The sequence below is a fragment of the Phalacrocorax carbo genome, chromosome 14, assembly GCF_963921805.1.
Source record: "Phalacrocorax carbo chromosome 14, bPhaCar2.1, whole genome shotgun sequence".
Taxonomy (NCBI): Eukaryota; Metazoa; Chordata; class Aves; order Suliformes; family Phalacrocoracidae; genus Phalacrocorax; species Phalacrocorax carbo.
The window spans coordinates 4680158-4700103 of NC_087526.1; the positions used below are offsets into that span (position 1 = coordinate 4680158).

Sequence of the window (19946 nt, forward strand, 5' to 3'; positions counted from 1 at the left end):
GGGAGCGGCGGGGCCGGGCGCTGCGGGACCCGGCGTGCTCCGCCGCGGCGGGCGGGGGACCCGGGACCCCCCCCCCAGTTCCTTATTTCGTGTTTATCAGCGTGCGCGTGCTGGAAGCACGGGCTCAGTAACGCCAAGCACAGCCCGAACGTCGCTCGGTCCTTCCGAAGGGTTCCTAATTAATCTCTTCGGGGATAAGGAGCAAATATAGGGAGAGCCCTTACATCGGCTCCCTGCTCGTGGGCCGTGAGAGCTGCAGCACCCACCCCACGGGCGGCCGCCCCGCCGGGTCACTGCAGGGGCCGCAGGTGTCCCGCCGCTGTCCCTGGGTGAAATCTCCACCCCACACACTCAAAAATGAAGCAATTTTTAATATTACACACACCCCACACCCCCCCCCCAAAAAAAAAAAAAAAAGAAGGGAAAAGGAAAAAGCTATTAAGATATAGTGATGATTCAATATATGCAGTTGCTGTCAACACGGGTTGTGACAAGAGGACTCGGATCTGGGGCAGATGCAGACCCTGCGTGGTGGAGTTACAGGTTTCTTTACCTTTGGCCTAACACATCAGCATCGTGTAAGACTGCACCCAGCGACTGCATTATTGCGCAGAGCAGGCGGGCTGGTTTTCTTGCTTGGTCAGGTTTTTTTGCTAGTCACAAGTTTTGAATTTCTCAAGCCTTTTTATGCCACAGTTTACAAAGGAATACAGGCCTGTGTCCATTTTTTAGGCTGTTCTTTAGGGTTCAGGACATTTGAAGATTCTTTATTACCTGATACAAGATTTAGTCAAGAGTAAAAATAGGTTTCTAATTTTCCTGCAGAAGGTTTAAGTATCAGTGTGAGTGGGCTGCTGATCTCTTTCCCATACATTGGCTAGAGCTTTCATGTTTGGTAAACAGGTTTAGTAAACCACAGCCAGTTCTTCGCTCGTAGCTTTTCTTCCTTAGCTCTCAGCACTTCTTATAAAAGGTGTGAGGTTTTCTTAGCTCCCCATTATGACTAAACTGAGGCACTGAGAACCAACGTGACAAAAGTAACAGGAGAGCAAGACCGGAGCCCGCCTGCTGTGCAGTTGGCTGCCTTGGCAATACATCCAATGATCCGAACTCAACGGTAGCTGCGGTTGTGGCAGCAGGGCCCGAGTAAGGGCGCTACCCAGCAGATGAATTCACGTGCTGCAAGGCCCAAGTTTTCGCCAGGTCGTAGGTCTGCAGTGTGGGGAAGGTAACGAACTACTCGGTTTTCTGCTCCAAAACCTACTTGTTTAAACATACAGGCTCATTACGCTGATGGTGACTTAGTGTGGGGACAGTCTTGCCTTGTTTCCTTGGGACCGTCTGCCAGAGGGAGGCAGTCTTGAAGTAGTTTTTCTTACTAACTGAAATGAAAATGTGGGGTAGGTAGTCTTTATTGCCTGTTGAATGCAGTGGGTTTTGGTAGCATTCCTAAGGATTATGTAGCTAGCTCAGATTAGCTGAGACATCAGCTCATCTGGTAGCCATTCACAGGTCTCTAAGTTTACCTGGTGGCCTGTATCCAGGCTTATCTCAAATTGAACAAACTTTCTTCCCAACAATCTTGTCTGCTACTGTGGAAAGCTAGGTCCTCCCAAGCAAACCATATTTTAAAAAAAGTGTCCCAGAATGCCTCCCTGACCATGCATATTTGCTGCCAGTGGGTACTGTGGTGGCATTAAAAAAAAAAAAAACAACCAAGAAAAAGAGAAACAAAAAAAAAACCCCAGTAACCAAAAAACCTGGCTTGTCTGTGGCCTTTAGCTTACGCCCATCGCCGGGAGCTTTGGTATCTAGGGCCCGCTCTGAAGGCAATGGGAGCAGTAGGCAGCCTGATAACAGGCGGGACGGGCTGGTAATAGCTGTGCGCGGTGCCAGGCTGCTCCTAATCACCGCGGTGCCAAAAGCCCCTCGAAGCCAACCCTCCCACCACTGCCTCCTCCTTGGTGACGCGCACACCGCTAATCTGCAACAGCACATGTTCAATGGCTGTGCCGGGGAAGCGCGCTCGGGCTGTTAGCAGCCTTGAGGTTTCTCAGGCCTGCAGACAAAAATCTACAGGGAAACAGGCTTTTCATGTACCAGGTTTGGTATAAAGACAGACTCGGAGGTTCACAGGCATGCGGCTGGGGAGGAGAGGGAAAAGAGGCACAAACCCACCCCTGCTACCGCCTCAGGTGCTTTGTGTCATGTGCCATAATTTTTAAGACTGTAAGGAAATGTTTCAGAGGAGGCACATGATTCCAGGGAGCTATTTTTAGCAAGAGAAAAGTGATTGCATATTTCTTTCACTTCCCCTTTTTTTCTCCCCCCTTTGATTGCGTGATGCTCTCAGGGAGTATATTAACTGCTGAAATTATTTTGCCAAATTTTTTGGAGAGTGAATTAGCATCTTCAGTCTCTTTGTAAGTTGTGGCTATCCTAGATTAATACATTGCATATTTTAAGTAGTATTTCTTTAATGTTAGTAGCTCTCCGACGCATCGTGTCAACGCAGCTCCCATTCAGAACACAGCAGTTGAATATACAACTCAGAATTGCGCTATTACTTGTAGCTAAGCATAGCTGGAGAAAGCAAATGTGAAATGTGCATGAATAAAATGGAATTTGTTTTCAAAGTAAATGTCCAAATAACCCTTCCAGGATTTTGTCTTAGGAAATTGTAGATGATGATATCCACTGCATTGTAGAAAATATCTACAATGTGGTGACGGAACGTAACTGTTACATTGTCTTGTTGCATAAACTAGACTGTTCAGAGAATACTCTTCCTTTTTTTGAAAATGATAAAACTATTGTGTTTTAAGGAAACAAAATTAATCTCCCTACATTTAAATTCTTGCCTTTATTGCTCCCTACTGAGGACAGCTCATAGCTTGGCAGAGGATGATCGAATGTTTGCTAGCTACTTTTTGGCAAGGCTCTTCTGGTGCTAAACTTTGTCTTAGGAACAGTTGTCTGCTCCTCCGTTGGCTGGTGGAAGAAGTGGAAGTCATCTGTGGTGGGGAAGTCTGGAATAAACTGATTTTTCTTTTGGAACAGTGTGGAAGCTCAGAGATTCCTTATCTCTAGCAACCCATAAAGTGGTGAAGTAGTTACTTTCAATGAGTCAAGTCTTTCCACTGTCATCTTTTTATACAAAATAATTTAAGGTGCTTTCCTAATTATAGTTCCTTTTCCGATCCTTAAAAGGAACACTTGCAAAGCACTGACAGTCATCTGACATGTAATAAAACTACTATAAGCTTCCAGAAGACAGTCCATTCTGGTTTCTGTTGCTCAGTGATACTAGTCCTGTTTATCAGCAGGCAACACGACTGTCGTGTCCTGCTCAGCCTTGCATTGTTTCTTTTGATGCAGTGAAACATTTCACACAGTGAACATTACAGTTAACTTTAGTAGAACTGGGTTTTCACATCTAGCATTTTCCTGGCAAGTTCTGAAATACTACATCTCAGATAAAAGAAAATAAGAAATGTAAGAAATACTGTATTTCTTAATGGCAGGAAAGGAAGAGGGAGAAAGAGAGAGTGAGCATCTGTGCAAGTGAGTCACAAGTTGGTTCAGATTTTAGATTGGCTGAAGTTGATGGATTCTTATTAATATTTAAGGAACATATATCACTGAGAGTGCAGTGTTATATTTATATATGGAAGGTTCACAATATGTGGAAAAAGGGGCTGGCCACTTGGGAGGAATATAGGAATGTTGTCAGGGTGTGCAGAGATGCGACGAGGAAGGCCAAGGCCCACTTGGGACAAAATCTGGCAAGGGATGTCAAAGATAACAAGAAGGGTTTCTTTAAATACATCAGCAGTAAAAGGAAGACTGGGGATACAGTGGGCCCACTGCTGAACAAGGAAGGGGCCCTGGTGACGCAGGATGCAGAGAAGTTGGAGTTAGTGAATGCCGCCTTTGCCTCGGTCTTTGCTACTAAGGCTGGCCCTCAGGCATCCCAGCCCCCAGAGAACAGAGGGGAAATCTGGAGAAAGGAGGACTTCCCCTTGGCTGAGAAGAATTGGGTCAGAGATCACCTATGCAAACTGGAGCCTCGCAAACCCATGGCCCCCGATGGGGGTGCACCTGTGAGTGCTGAGGGAGCTGGCGGATGTTCTTGCTGAGCCACTCTCCATTATCTTTGAAAGGTCATGGAGGACAAGAGAGGTGCCTGAGAAAAGCAAATGTCACTAGTCACTCCAGTCTTCAAACAGGGCAAGAAGGAGGACCTGGGAAACTACAGGCCAGTCAGCCTCTATTCCATCCCCGGAAAGGTGGTGGAGCAGTTCATCCTGGAGGTCAACTCCAGGCATGTAGGGGACAAGAAGGTTATCAGAAGTAGTCAACATGGATTCACTAAGGGAAGATCAGGCTTGACCAACCTGATAGCCTTCTAAGGTGGCATGACTGGCTGGGTCAATGAAGGGAGAGCAGTGTGGATGTTGTCTATCTTGACTTCAGTAAGGCATTCGACACTGTCTCCCTTAGCATCCTCACAGACAAGCTAAGGAAGTGTGGGCTGGATGAGTGGACAGTGAGGTGAACAGAGAACTGGCTCAATAACAGAGCTCAGAGGGTCGTGATCAATGGGGCAGAGTCTGGATGGAGCCTGTCACTAGTGGTGTTCCCCAGGGCTCTGTGCTGGGTCCAGTCCTGTTCAACATATTCATCAGTGACCTGGGCGAAGGGACAGAGCGTAACCTCAGCAAATTCCCTGACGATGCCAAGCTGGGAGGAGCAGCTGATACACCACAAGGCTGTGCTGGCATCCAGTGAGACCTGGACAGTCTGGAGAGCTGGGCCCAGGGGAACCTCATGAAACTCAACAAGAGCAAGTGCAAGGTCCTGCCCCTGGGGAGGATCAACCCCCTGCACCAGTACAGGTTGGGGGTGACCTGCTGGAAAGCGGCTCTGCTGAGAAGGCCCTGGGGGTGCTGGTGGGCAGCGAGGTGACCCTGAGCCAGCACCGTGCCCTTGGGGCCAAGAAGGCCAACGGTGCCCTGGGCTGCATGAAAAGGAGTGTGGCCAGCAGGGCGAGGGAGGTTCTCCTCCCCCTCTGCTCTGCCCCAGTGAGGCCACATCTGCAGTGCTGTGTCCAGGTCTGGGCTCCCCAGTGCAAGAAGGACAAGGAACTGCTTGAGCATCTCCAGCGGAGAGCTACCGAGATGATCAGGGGACTGGAGCATCTCCCTTATGAGGAAAAGCTGGGAGACCTGGGCTTGTTCAGCCTCGAGAGGAAAAGGCTGAGGGGGGAGCTCATCAATGCCTATAAATATCTAAAGGGTGGGTGTCGGGATGATGGGACTGGGCTCTTTTCCGTGGTGCCCAACGCCAGGCCAAGGGGCCACGGGCACAAGCTGGAACACGGGAAGTTCCACCTGAACATGAGGACAAACCCCTTCCCTGTGCGGGTGCCCGAGCAGGGGCACAGGCTGCCCAGGGAGGCTGTGGGGTCCCTTCCCTGGAGACATTCACACCCCGCCTGGACGCGGCCCTGTGCCCCTGCTCTGGGGGTGCCTGCTCAAGCAGGGGGTGGGATGGGATGATCTCCAGAGGTCCCTTCCATCCCCTGCCATTCTGGGATTCTGTGAGATGTTTTAAAAAGTTTTTTTCTTTGTGTTACTGATCCTGTCCCCCTCCTTCATGCAGTTAGTCACTGAGAATGATGCTGGTTAGTGAACTGCAAATGTGCCTGGCGGTGTCCTGGATGTTGTGATTATAGCAGGCTGCTGCTCAAAAGTTATCATTTTTATTATGGATGTTGTCCTTTATGACTCATATGATGTTAAAATTTAAATTATGTGGCAGAAGCACATGTAATTAATAAGATTTTTTTGGCTGTAATCTCTATATATGTGTATATAGTTGTATATAGATTATGTATAAAATAATGAACCACAAATACAATGTGCACAGATATTTGTGAATCACACTATTTGCTGCACTGAGAACTGGAATTAATTGTAAGGGGGTGCGTGTGACGATTTTCTTTTCCAAGCCACTCGGTAATGTACCTGTGCTCTTGCACCCTGCACACAGACAGGGAACGGGCACTTTGCCTGCTCGTGAAATGCTTTGATGGGCAGCCGGGGTTGCTGGCTACTCCCCTTGCTGGCTGAGTGATAATCCCACTAGTATAAAAAGGCCCCTCGGGGCGGACTGCACTGGGTGTAGCTGATAGAGCAGCAGAAAGAGGGCTTGTCCTGGGGACTGCAGCTGGAAAGCCTGCGTTAGGTTGTAGCTGCCAACAGGTCTAAGCTACACAAAATGCGTGAAATTGTGCATCTTCAGATTGGCCAGTGTGGGAACCAAATTGGAGCTAAGGTAAGGTCTCTTTTCAGTATTGGCCGTTAGTAGTATGTGCTAGCAGCAGCAGCAGGTCAAACATCGTTAACGGATGGGGACTTTTGGGGCAACGATTACTTTGTTAACTCAATGCTACGATGCATGGCATGCAGTGTGAGTATTTTGCTGTGAAGGTCATAAGATGGGCTTGCTCCTCATGCAAAGGTTAACATTAAGACTGTCAAAGAATGAAATACCTGCAAGAACTATGGCACAGTGATTAGTTCTGGTAAGTGCTCCAGAGCATTCCTGCTGGGACTGACATTCCCAGGGGCACTACTCTGGTCTGAAAAACACCAGGACAAGTAAAGGAACCAGTAATGCCAGGGCTGCAAAGCTGTGATGCCAGTGGTTTAGTTCAGCCATACAGCAATAACGCTGCCACATTATAGTCATTACTATGGGATTGTATTAGTCCACAGAACGACCTGTGCCATCAGTGACCAATTAGGTTTTTCTCAGAGTGCCACAAGGTGCCCGACTGGCCTCCTGCGAGGGGTCGTCGTGGCAATTGGGGTACTTTTGTGTAGCTCAAGCACTGCCGTGCTGTTACTTAGAGACAAGTGCTTATTGGTGACTTTGTGTGCTAGGAGGAAAAAAAAACCCAACATTGCTTTTTGCTGTGTGATGTCCAGTCGTTTCTGGGTTTTGTTTTTTTTTTTATTGATTAGTAGGAAGTTGTCAGAAAAACATATCTGGGTTAATTTGGGTCTGGGAGGTCTTTGAGGACATATGATAGCTGAAGGATTGTTCAGTTGTGTTCTTCCTCCATTTCTTGCTTCCACAAATCTCACCTTGATTCCTTTTATTGGAACATGAAGCTGTGGATGGCCAGGGCATGTCACGTTAGACCCAGACACAGCCAGTGTGATAGATGAAAAGTTTATTTTTTTTTCTGTTGGCTTTGAGCTACTTATGTCTAATAAGACCTGTAGAAAAGTACGCACACAGACACACAAAAAAGCACTATGCACATGTTGGCAATGGTGTACTTGTACACTCAAAATGAGGCTGGATGCTAAACCAGAAGACCTTTAAAATTAAAATTGCTTGGTCATTATAGTGGGTGGGTGCGTCTATATTAACACTGCTGTGGCTGCTGCCTAGATAAGAGCCCCAGTACAGGACATCCATATGACTGTCAAGATAGGACGTTTCAGACCAACAGCTGTTTGTGGAAAGCATTGCTCCTGCACAAGTTTGTCTGAGCCAGCTTTGCCATGTCACAGTCCCGCTTGTGCATGACAGGCCTCAAAGCAACCCTCCCCCTCCCCGACTTTTTGTTAAGCTCATACTAAACTAGTACCTGTGTTATTCAAACTAATATAAATTTTCCTCCACTACAAAGGGAACAAATTGAGAGCCGCCTCCTATCAGTGCATGGGTGGTGGCCAAGCAGCATAAATGATCTGCTAAACTTTTCCCTTTAACTTATTTGGGGAGGGGGGAAAGGAGCCCCACCCTGATCTAACATATAAATGGCACAACAGCTCCCACTTTATGTGCATCCAGGCACAAGCACAGCAGAGCTGATGCTGAACACATTGTGCTGAATAAAAAAGTAAATCTTTGGGAGTGTATTGAACCTCTTTCCTTTTGCAGTTCTGGGAGGTGATAAGTGATGAACATGGGATCGACATCGCTGGAAACTACCGTGGGGATGCATCACTGCAGCTTGAGCGAATTAACGTGTACTTCAATGAGGCTTACTGTAAGTGCGCAGCACTTCTAGGGTGTTGGCAGAGCAATTTGCAGAGCCAACATGAAGGTTAATATAAGTAATTTAAAAAGAAAATATATCTCCAAATCACTGTAGGTGGGTTGGATTTTTCAGAGTAGATTACAAGCCTGTCTCTATGACTTCTAACAGCAATCATTCACTTTCATTTTCTTTTGTCCTAGCCCATAAATATGTGCCCCGTTCTATCTTGGTGGATCTGGAACCTGGTACGATGGACAGTGTACGGTCCAGCAAAATAGGCCCGCTCTTTCGACCTGACAATTTTATTCATGGTATGTACCGTGTGCTGTCAGCAAACTAACTGGACTCAACCGTCCCAAACCAGCCTTTTAACTCTCATCTTTTTAGCCTTTAAAAATTCTCTTGTTAACTTTGCGGCTGTTCTTTCTGTAATTCTGTTTACAGGTAATTCAGGTGCTGGAAACAACTGGGCTAAGGGCCATTACACAGAAGGCGCTGAACTGATTGAAAACGTCATGGATGTGGTCAGGAATGAGTGTGAGAGCTGTGACTGCCTTCAGGGGTTCCAGCTCATCCATTCACTTGGTGGTGGCACAGGCTCAGGTATGGGCACGCTCCTCATCAACAAAATCAGAGAAGAATATCCTGACAGGATTATGAACACTTTCAGTGTTGTGCCTTCACCCAAAGTATCCGACACCGTCGTAGAGCCGTATAATGCCATCCTCTCCATCCATCAACTAATAGAGAATACAGATGAAACCTTTTGCATTGACAATGAAGCACTATACGATATATGTTTCAGAACTTTAAAGCTCACCAATCCCACCTACGGTGACCTCAACCACCTAGTGTCCCTAACGATGAGCGGTGTCACAACCTCACTCCGTTTTCCTGGTCAGCTGAATGCAGATCTGAGGAAGCTGGCTGTTAACATGGTGCCCTTTCCTCGCCTGCATTTCTTTATGCCAGGCTTTGCTCCACTGACAGCTCGAGGTAGCCAGCAGTACAGAGCCCTCTCAGTGCCGGAGCTTACTCAACAAATGTTTGATGCACGCAACATGATGGCAGCCTGTGACCCTCGTCGTGGCCGTTACTTGACCGTGGCGTGCATCTTCAGAGGCCGAATGTCTACCAGAGAAGTGGATGAGCAGTTGCTGGCTGTCCAGACCAAGAATAGTTCCTACTTTGTGGAGTGGATCCCTAATAATGTCAAGGTGGCTGTGTGTGACATACCTCCACGAGGACTGAAGATGGCAGCTACCTTTATTGGCAATAACACAGCCATTCAGGAGCTCTTCATCAGGGTTTCTGAGCAGTTCTCAGCTATGTTCAGAAGAAAAGCATTTCTCCATTGGTATACTGGTGAAGGTATGGATGAGATGGAGTTTTCTGAAGCAGAAGGTAACACCAATGACCTCGTGTCCGAGTACCAGCAGTACCAGGATGCCACTGCAGATGTTGAGGAATATGAAGAGGTAGGAGCGGGAGCCAGCCCAGAGAAAGAAGGACTGTAAAAACATTGTTACTGTCAAAACATTCTCCAGATAAGTCTGTTGACATCCAATATTATACCAATAACAGCCAATACAGCCAATATGACAACACAATGCTTTTGAGATTAATGGCAGCTATGTTTTACGCTCCTAAACATCTGTTGACACTGAATCTCTCTCAAAAATGAGCCACTGTGAAGACAAGGTGTCTCATAACAGCCTTTCTGTAAATATATTCACTTTTAGAATATTATCACCAGACACTGAATGTAATACACAGCCTCTGTGTATGTATGTATCGGGATTATAAGGCAGTATCTATTTTATTACACACTCCACAAACTGAGCTAGATCCACAGACAAATTCAGTTCCTTAAGTTGCAGGGGGAGCGGAAACAGCATGGGACAAAAGACTGAATATGTACATTCTTACTGTTTATTTTGTGTTTTTTTTAAAGTACTTTAATAGTTTTCTAACACTGCTGGCTTATATTATTGCAGAGCTTGTATTCATTATCAGTGTGTGGTTTGTTTCGATTTGAAACTATAGGTTGAGTTATATTAACATACATAGTTGTGACCACTGTGTAAAAGTTTTGGTGTGGTTATTTCCCGCCCCCCCCCCCCCCCCCCCCCCCCCCCTTCACTAACTACGCTAAATTTTCTTCCTATCATCCAGTACAGGAAAATGGATGCAATGGTTTGCAGCTAGTTAGATGTAAGTTCAATGGCAATCACTAGATCAATAACATACGTTCACTTCAGGAAAAAAATGTTTCTTGCCATTCCCCACTACTAAGACTGGAAACATTGAATAGACAAAAATCAGTTTATTCTTGTAAGGGGTAACTTTAAATTACATCCAAAAAATTGAGTTTGTTTTATTGCGCTTTTAGAAGAGAGAGTTTATTACACTGTGATGAAAGTAACGCCTCATGTCTGCGTCAACAGCAGAAGTGGCTAGATGAGCACAAACCCGAAGCCAAGTCTCTAAGCTTGCTGCATGCCTTCCCGTGGAGGAGGACAATGTTAGCATTGCTGTGAAGACACAGAGCGGCAGGACCATGCAAACAGTCCCCCAGACTAACACAGGTGAAAGTATGACTTCCCTGCCCCAGCCAAGAGCTAGTGGGCAACCAGGACAACCAGGTGATGAGGCCCAGTCAGCATGGGTTTAGAAAAGGCAGGTCCTGCTTGACTAACCTTATCTCCTATGACACGGTGACCTGCTTAGTGGATGTTGTGTCCCTAGACTTTAGAAAAGCCTTTGACACTGTTTCCCACAGCATTCTCCTGCAGAAACTGGCTGCTCATGGCTTGGATGGGCATGCTGTTGGCTGGGTAAAAACCAGTTGTGGTGAATGGAGTTAAATCTAGTTGGCAGCTGGTCACGAGCGGGTTTCCCCGGGGCTCAGTGCTGGGGCCAGTTCTGTTTAATACCTTTATCAATGATCTGGATGAGGGGATCAAGTGCACCCTCAGTCAGTTTGCAGAGGACACCAAGCTGGGCAGGAGCGTTGATCTGCTCGAGGGCAGGAAGGCTCTGCAGAGGGACCTGGACAGGCTGGATGGATGAGACAAGGCCAGTTGTATGAGGTGTAACAAGGCCAAGTGCTGGGTCCTGCCCTTGGGCCACACCAACCCCAGGCACCGCTCCAGGCCTGGGAAGTGCCCGGCGGAGAAGGCCCTGGGGGTGCTGGCTGACAGCCGGCTGGGCATGAGCCAGCAGTGCCCGGGTGGCCAAGGAGGCCACCAGCCCCCGGGCTTGTGTCAGCACTGGTGTGGCCAGCAGGAGCCGGGCAGGGATGGGGCCCCTGTGCTCGGCCCTGGTGAGGCCCCACCTCGAATGCTGGGCTCAGGTTTGGGCCCCTTGGGACAAGAAGGGCCTGGAGGGGCTGGAGCGTGTCCAGAGAAGGGCAGCGGGGCTGGGGCAGGGTCTGGAGCACAAGTGTGCTGGGGGGCGGCTGAGGGAGCTGGGGGGGTTTAGCCTGGAGGAGGCTGAGGGGAGACCTTATCGCTCCCTACAACTGCCTGGAAGGGGATTGTAGTGAGGTGGATGTTGGTCTCTTCTCCCAGGAAACAAGGAATGGGATGAGAGGAAATGGCCTCAAGCTGCATCAGGGGAGGTTTAGGTTGGGTATTAGGGAACATTTCTTCACTGAGGGGGTGCCAGGGATTGGACCAGTCACTGTTCCTAGAGGTATTTAAAAGACATGTCGATGTGGTGCTGAGGGACACGGCTTAGTGGTGGACCTGGCAGTGTTGGGTTAATAGCTGGACTACACGATCCTAACGGTTTTTCAACCTAAACGATTCTATGATTCTAATGGAGTGTCACCTCCGTTCCTACTGTTTCCCAGGGAATGTGTGCCCCTTCCCCTCCTAGTGAAGTGACAAAGCAATGACAAGGACAACCTCCTGCCCCACCTCTCACAGGAAGCCACGTTGTATCTCCCAATTCATTGCCCAGTGTTCCGGATAGCTTTGGAGATTATATCCCGTACAGCACATCCATGGTGAAATATTCTGTTTCCAGTTTGGTCTTAATGCCAAGCCTTATCAAATTGATTTCAAATTGATTTTCACTGAGGTAGTTTTGTTCTAAGCACAAATGGACGATGAACACCATGACCACAGAGGATTTTAAAACCAACAGTCTACCACTTACAGCAGAGAGAACTGACAGGTATTTTTAATTATCGAAATTATATGCTTATACTCTCTGTTGACATAGGTTTTAGTGAAGAAAACTTTTTTCCAAAGTAATCATCAAAATGAAGTAGGCAGAAAAAGTTTTAAACAACAATTAAATCTCTCAGTCATTGATGTACCTGAAATACTAGCATGAAATCCAACAGATTTGCCCTAAAAATAAAGATAAGTTGCTCCTGAATGGTAGACAGTGATAAAAAAAAAGTGTTCTATTTTAACACAAGTGAAAGATAAATGTCTCTACAAAACGGAGTCCTTTGTTTCAAGGGGAACAGCACTGACACATACATTTAACAGAAGTTATATTTATTAGCATGCTGATTTACACAGAGGCAAGTTTTACAGTTAATGTGGTGACATACTGCAGGGTCTTGAGCTTGCCTGCAGCTTTGCAGTTTGCTGTTCAGGGTATTCACCACGGATCAGTTCCTATGAGAGATTTAACATACAAGTTATTCAGTTCAAGAATATGTACAAGGTATGCTTCAAACAAAAGGTATTACTATTTAATCTCAGATCAGGAATAGAAGCTGTCCTACTTAGATTTCAGTTGCTCGTAATGTATGGAATGTCACAAATAAAGGCACAAGTAGCATCTATCTTCGACAGTAGATAACCCTTACACAAGTAAGTCTGCTGATGAGGGGAGACTAGTTCAGAGAGACCGTGTCTTTGCTTAGTACTGTAAAACATAGGAAACTTATGAACATCGTTACAGAAACTCAGCTGTTTAGTGTTAGTATTAGTTAGGATTACGAATCCATAATATGGCCTTATGTAAGTCCATCACAGCTTCGACCTAACCCCAAATAGTTCAAAGCAGGGCCTGACGGACAGAACATCTCATTTTAGTGAGCTAACGAGATTACGCGGCTTCCTCTGCCCCCCGTAACCAGGCTGCAGAGGCACCTGCACACCCTTGCACCAGAGCAGCCAGCAATCCCTCCAGCTTCACGCATGAAGATCAGGGCCCGTTTTCCACACATAGCACAAAACGAGCCAGGCAGTCGCAGACTGTCACTAACCCGACTCACCACGGGAAACCAACACTCCTCGCATAAAAAGCCACAGTAAGGCGCCCCAGGCCGTTCATTTACTTACAATTTATTCTTTCTTGGGTTTCACAGTTTTCACAGTGGCCATCGCCGCCCTCTCCGCCTCTGCTTTGTACTGCGGCTTCATCGCCGCTCTGACAACCTGGGCACAGATCTGGGAGTACCGGATGTAACTGAAGACGGGATAGAAAAGGGGGGGGTGAGAATGAAACGCGTCCCAAAAGCTTCTCCACCCGCTCCCGAGGCATCCCGACCCTGCCAGCCCGCTCTGCGAGGCCCTCGCCTCCGGCCGCTGCGGCTACAGCAGGGAAGCCGCGGGAGGGACCCCGCCGCCGCCCTGCGGGTACCTGAGGCCGGCCTGCCGCCAGTAGGACACCATGGCTGCGGCTGCGGCGGACGGGCGGCTCCGCTCCCGGGCAAGGTCAGCGCCGCCGGAACGGGAAAGGCCGCGGCGCCGCGCCCTAGCCAATCAACAAGCAGACGTGATACCTCAGCCAATTGAAATCCGAATTACTTCAGGGAGGATGACCAATGGCAACTACTCAGTCGCCCCTCCAGTCACAAGCGCTCCCCACCCCCTCGGCAGGGACCAATCAGAGGGCTGAGTAAGGCACGCGGCTCGCGGCCCCTCCCATCGGGCGCTGGAGGCGGAAGGCGGCGGGGGGCGGCGGGCCGCCATCCCGCAGGCACGGCGGGGGACTCGGCACCACCCCACACCGGCCTCTTTCCCCTGGTGTCCTCCCCTCTGTAGGAACTCTCTGGGAGCCGTTCGGGGCCTTCCCTGCTTGGGAAGGCCCCAGCTCCGCCTCCAGGCGTGGCCAGCTGAGACCTGCCTCCGGGGTGTCCGGAGAGCGTGTGTGTTACATGGGGTCTTAGTCGATCCAGGGCCGGTAATTCGGCAGAAACACGAACACTACACGTCAGTTACCTAAAGAACAGAAATTAAAGCCTGACTTTTCTGTGAGGCAACGGCTAGTTACATAGCACTTACATTAGGTCCAAGCAAGTGGTTAAAAGCATGCTTTTTCCAGCTACATCAGTTGTCTTTACCTGTCTATGCCGTCAGTTCTTAGCCTTTTCTAGATAAGACTGTAAAGAAGAAAATGTTCACAAGCAAGTGGAGCCAATGATTTTTATAGAATCACAGAATGGTTTGGGCTGGAAGGGACCTTAAAGATCATCTAGTCCAACCCCGTGCCATGGGCAGGGACACCTTCCACTAGGCCAGGTTGCTCGGAGCCCCGTCCAACCTGGCCTTAACACGGACTGCCTTCAGTTTGGAGTTTTAACCCGTGTGTGGCCAAGCTGTGCCGTATTCAGAGTTTTACCCCATCGGACAGGATGCCTTGGCACGGGATTCTTTTGGATGTAAGGCTGTTCGTGCATACACCTGAAATGATGTTCAGTCATTTGCTCTAAACAGACGAATAAATGGCAACATAGTAAACTAGAAGCTATCGCCGCCTGTTGCTGCTTGAGGGAAAACCAGACAATTTTCCATATATAATAAGCAAAAAGTTACAAGAAGACTTGACTCATTGTTGATAAGGAATCAATTTGGTCCTAATCTAATATTCATTGAAATAATTAGGACTAAGGATTTAAGGAGATTATGGATTGGGTTTTTATTAAATCCTTGCATGTACATATGTATACCTCTTCTCGCTATTCCTTCTGTCCAGAGCCAAACCACATCACAAAATATATAAGAACCCTCCAGAAGCTGCACAGGCCTTGAGGAAATGCTGGTGACTTCAGTCCTCTTTGCACAGAGGCCTTGTGTCTTCTGGCTGATTTTGGTATCTGCTGAAGTGCAAATCCCTGGAAATCACACCGGGATTTCACATCACTACGCAGCAGTGTTTTCACTTACAGTACATTGTTAAAGCACAGCATAATTTTCATCTTTATTAGAGATCTCACTTAGTCCAGAGCCACCGCAATTAACAACCCACACATCATAATGTCAGCATAGATCCACCAAAGCAAAAAGAGCAGTTGTGCAGCAGATGTGTTGGAGCCTGTCTCCAGGATAGCGTATGACAGTAAGAGAAAATTGTCTATTAGTGTAATTACTAGGAACACCAAACAGGGAGAAAGAGGGGAAAGACGGAAAGAATTTCCTGTCCTTAATTTGCCTACTTGATCACTCTACTGAGATTACTGAAGAAGACTCTAGTTAGTGTCACTTGTGATAACATTTTGTAAGTGGACGCTTTTGGATGCTTTTTTGGGACACTAGTTCCTTCCATCTGGACCAATGATTTGTGATTTTTTTCAATTAACTGCTAAACAACTTTGCTCCTATTGAACTTGGGGGTCATCTCTAAAATCCGTATACTAAAATCCTTCCTACTTAATTTTAAAGAAATAACTAGTATAAATGTGGCAGAAAATAATTCTTATTTCATGTTTATTTCCTTTTTTATTTTTTGTGTGAGCCATTTTTGTCCCCCTAATTTTTAGACATATGTGGCATATTGGAGGAAAGCTTTCCAACTTGTAAAAACGAAATAAATTTAAAAGTGATTGTTATGACAGGCCACATTTTAATGCAGAAAGGGTGCCAGTGATACGATATTGAAACAAAACATACTTGTTTTCTAAAGACCCAACTATAATAATGATAAGAAAAAGATACAAGAAAGCACCAAAGATTTAAGGAAGCCCCTCTCTGCTACCAGTGCAACATGTCTGATGCAACATGAGTTACCGCACTACTTACGTGTATTGCTAAAGGGATGCTCTATACAAATGCTGTTTTAGTGGTAACATCTGATGATTTGATAGGTAAAATAATTATCAGTAAGATTATTTAAAGCCTCATGGGCAGCCTAGGCCACAAATATGGCTTGGCAGGAAAAAAATTATGCTAGCAGGGATAGATACCTTTCTTCCAGTGACATGTGCCTCTGTTCCCGCCCCACACCTTCTCCGGTTCCCCTCCCTACCCCCGACTCTCACCTTTTCCCCCAGTTTTCTTTTTCTACCACATTTCTCTCCATACCTCCATGTGAAATGCCTCTGCCAGCAATTCTGTGCAATGAGCTCAGCTTTAAATCTGTAATGGAGATACAAAACTTGGATGCAATTGTTTGCACATTTAGCTCTATCTACTGTTTTTTGATCTTGAAAGATAAATATTCAGCATGAATTAAAAAAGGTAAAGCTTTGGGAGCGGTACCATGCTGAGACAGAATGAAAATTAGATTAGTGACAGGAATTGGACCCTACGAAAATTTCAGAATGTATATTGATGTTTACGCAGTTTTAAACAAGGCACCATTATAGACTGGTACGACCTCTTTTCATGCCCAGTTCTGTTTAGATGCTAGGATATATTTGTAAAGCGCTAAACTTTCCTCAGATAAGAACTTTCAGAAAGACAACTTAGGAACTAGCACATAAAGGAGGAAAGCTTAGAAAGGTGTGGAGGGGTTGTAGTGAGACAAAGGGGTATGCTGAGAGGGTTAGATGCAGAGATCCAGAGAAGCTGAAGCGGTGTGATTAGCAACATCCAGAAATGTGAGAGTGGATAGGTCTGGGGGAACTAAAGCTGTGAGATTAGAAATGTCCAGAGAAACTGAGGAAGTGAGGGAAGAAGCATCCTGAAAGGTGAGAGTAGAGACATCCAGAATGGGTTTAGAGGTGAGATTAGAAACATCCTCAGAGGTCGATGAGGGTAATTCAGAGGAGCCCTGAAACGTGTAATAGTTGAAATCAGTGAGATCTAGTGATTCCGACGAGGTTGAGGAGGTGTGCGCTGAGACATCTAGTGAGGATGGAGGGATTGTACAGGAAAAGTCCAAGGAAGCTGAGGAGGTGTGACTGGAAACATCTAGGGAGGGTGAAGAAGTGAGACTGGAGAGGTCTAGAGATGATGAAGAGGTAAGGCTGGAGAAATCTGGGGAGGGTGTAGAGGTGAGACTTGAGAGATCTAAGGAGATTGAAGAACTGACACCAGAGAGATCCAGAGACCCTGATGAAGTGAGGCTTGATAGGTCCAGTGAAATAGAAGAGGTGAAACTGGAGTGGTCCCAGGAGGCTGAAGAGCTGAGACTGGAGAGATCTAGGGAGATTGAAGAGGAGGTACTGGAGAAATCCGAAGAGGCTGAAGATGTGAGACTTGAAAGGTCCAGAGAAGATGAAGAAGTGAGACTGGAGAATTCCACAGAGGATGAAGAGCTCAGACTGGATAAATCCAAAGAATCTGAAAAGGGGATATTAAAGCGTTCCAGGGAGGCTGAAGTCTTGACACTGGAGGGGTCCAGGGAGCCCAAAAAAGTGAGACCAAGTGGGTCCAGGTGGATTGAAGAGATGACACTGAAAAGCCAAGTAAATCCACAACATGACTGGTGTTAAATCAGCAGTATTTTAAACTAAAGATCTCTAATAACACACCAAAACAAAACAGAAAGACAATGAACCCAAATAATATTCCTTTTGAAAGTAACTAAGCATACAGTTTTAATCTTTATGCCTCTCAGCAGTTTCTCTTACAGTGCAGAAAACTCTAGCAATAAGGGTTCACAGAATATTGCTCCTTCACAGAGGACCAGTACAGTACAAGTACAGAATGATATGTGTAATAGCAGACTCTCTTCTGTCCTGGCATGTCTCTCCTTATCCAACCAGGCTTTAGGATCTATGATAGCCTGACAAAGAACACCCTCCTGTCAAATGCCATCTCGCTGTCCTGAAGGTCTGGAATAAAATAATAGTTATGTAATAGAATGGAAATTAAAATAGTTTTGTTGTTTTCCGGATACCATAGGATACTCACATACTAGGCTGCTTACTGCTCATGGAGAGAAATAATAAAAAAAAGTATACAGTTGTAAATGGCAACCGCAAGTCAAACTGGGCCTCTGACTATAAAGGTATGAGGGATGATTTCCTTTTGATTCATAGCACCTAACTGAAAAATGTGAGTCTTCCAGATGGTGCTAACAAAAAATGGCAAAGAAATGAGTATTTTTCTGTGCAGCGTGTGCAGGCTTTGTTTTTGGAAGCTAGCAGTATGCAAAACTGATCCTGTCACTAAGAAATAGATGTTTCAGCAACCTCAGTGCTACTTGTTTTTCAGATAAAGAGCGGTCTTATTTTATTTCTTTTATTTTGTACCTCTGGACATAAAACCAGTACTGTAAAAACAGTAGTTTTGAGTTTGTGGTTAGTTTGAATTGTTTAACAAAAATATACTAAAGAGATGTTTGGCTAGAAGGCAGACATCTAATTAACAAGGGAACAGAACAGCTTATATTTCAGTTCATAAAGGTGCATCTAATTATAGTATGAGCAGATCAAGAGGCTGATCTACAGCTGCCTTCTCTCGTCTCAAGGCTGCGCTGCAAAGTGACGAGCACTTGAAACCTGCTGTTGTCTTTCCAGACGCAGGACAGGAATGCACATAAAGTTTTTCAGAGAGTCATCACAGAAGTATTTTATGGACTGAGAAAGTGAACAATACACACCAAGGGGAGGCTGCAGCTTCTCAGGTGAATACACCCAAGCTCTGCCCGTGGTGTTACACAACTGATGTCCAGATGCGTGTATAATGGATTTAACATAATCACCATGGGTGGAACTCCCACTGAGGTCACCTCTTAACTGAAGCAGGTGTCTGCTGAACATGGACTGAAGTTGACAGGACTGATGTCTTACTATGCAAATATTAAAATCGTGGGGATTTAGCACAACACAAAAATTACTAGACTACAAAAAAAAGCTGATTATGTACTAATGATGAGACCTGAAATAGATCCTGAATGCACTTAATATTTATTTGTAATGCATCTGTAATTTTAGAGCTCATGCTCATGTAATTCTATCGATACAACATTTATAGCTCAATAGATAAAACAAATTAATTTTTCTTAACGTGATGAAATTACAAGTTTGCTTGCTGACCTATATTCTTAATAAAACAAAAAAAATAATTAACCCTTAAACCCCCCCCCCCCCGCTATCTAACACCACTATCATTTTGTGACTGACTTCATCATTCTTCAGAGAGTCTCAAGTGCATTGTACAGGGGAGGACAAATAAATTGTACAAAAGGCAAATTACAATACAATAAAAAGCTAGTATCCACGATTTCCAACAGACTATAAATTCCATCATCCCTTCACTGTGTTCCTTCTGCCTTCATTTAAAATGCAAAGTTATTGCACATTTTCCTATGAAATAACACTGTCAAGAAACATGGAATTATGGCTGCTAGCGTATAAAATGTACGGGTCAGTAATAATGCTTCCTACCTTTGATAGCTGTGGATTTATCTCCTTTTTCTGCCTGTGTAAGCCATACTGGGCTGTGCTGGTAAAGCTCTGCTGTTCCTTCTGCTGATGACCCTAATCTGTTCTACAGCTACTGGAAATCATGCCATGCTGATGACAATACGGGACATCTATTAAATCTCCTCTCGTCTGAGTACAGCACTCAGCACAGAGCACCGCCAGAACACATACGCCAAAATCAGCTCCCATCTTAATATTAAGCTGCCGGTCTGTGCTGTTTCCTATTACAGGACAACATTTTGAAGGTGAGTTGATAAAGCAGGTGAAGACATTAATTCTTAACTTTTAGACACCTGGATTGAACGTAAAAATAATTTTGCC

General features: G+C 46.0%; 2 protein-coding genes across 2 annotated transcripts; one reads left to right on the top strand and one right to left on the bottom strand.

The window, feature by feature from the left end:
• Positions 1–6162: 6162 nt before the first annotated feature.
• TUBB1 (tubulin beta 1 class VI) lies at positions 6163–10144 on the top strand. The gene is made up of 4 exons (XM_009508291.2): positions 6163–6339; positions 7963–8071; positions 8263–8373; positions 8507–10144. Exons 1-4 carry the CDS (start codon positions 6283–6285, stop codon positions 9577–9579), a joined length of 1350 nt encoding a protein of 449 aa, XP_009506586.1. The 5' UTR covers positions 6163–6282; the 3' UTR covers positions 9580–10144.
• A 2415-nt stretch (positions 10145–12559) lies between these two features.
• On the bottom strand, positions 12560–13829 carry ATP5F1E (ATP synthase F1 subunit epsilon). Its single transcript, XM_064465322.1, has 3 exons — positions 13673–13829; positions 13372–13498; positions 12560–12699 (listed from the first exon to the last, which is right to left on the bottom strand). The coding sequence occupies exons 1-2, from the start codon at positions 13702–13704 to the stop codon at positions 13375–13377; spliced, it is 156 nt and encodes a 51-aa protein (XP_064321392.1). The 5' UTR covers positions 13705–13829; the 3' UTR covers positions 12560–12699; positions 13372–13374.
• Between the last annotated feature and the right edge of the window lie 6117 nt (positions 13830–19946).

Coding starts and splice junctions, on each gene's coding strand:
- TUBB1 (XM_009508291.2), top strand. CDS start 6,283: ATGCGTGAAATTGTGCATCTTCAGATTGGCCAGTGTGGGAACCAAATT. Junction 6,340..7,962: donor GGAACCAAATTGGAGCTAAG/GTAAGGTCTCTT, acceptor TTCCTTTTGCAG/TTCTGGGAGGTGATAAGTGA. Junction 8,072..8,262: donor GTACTTCAATGAGGCTTACT/GTAAGTGCGCAG, acceptor CTTTTGTCCTAG/CCCATAAATATGTGCCCCGT.
- ATP5F1E (XM_064465322.1), bottom strand. CDS start 13,704: ATGGTGTCCTACTGGCGGCAGGCCGGCCTCAG. Junction 13,499..13,672: donor TGGCGGCAGGCCGGCCTCAG/GTACCCGCAGGG, acceptor TCCCGTCTTCAG/TTACATCCGGTACTCCCAGA.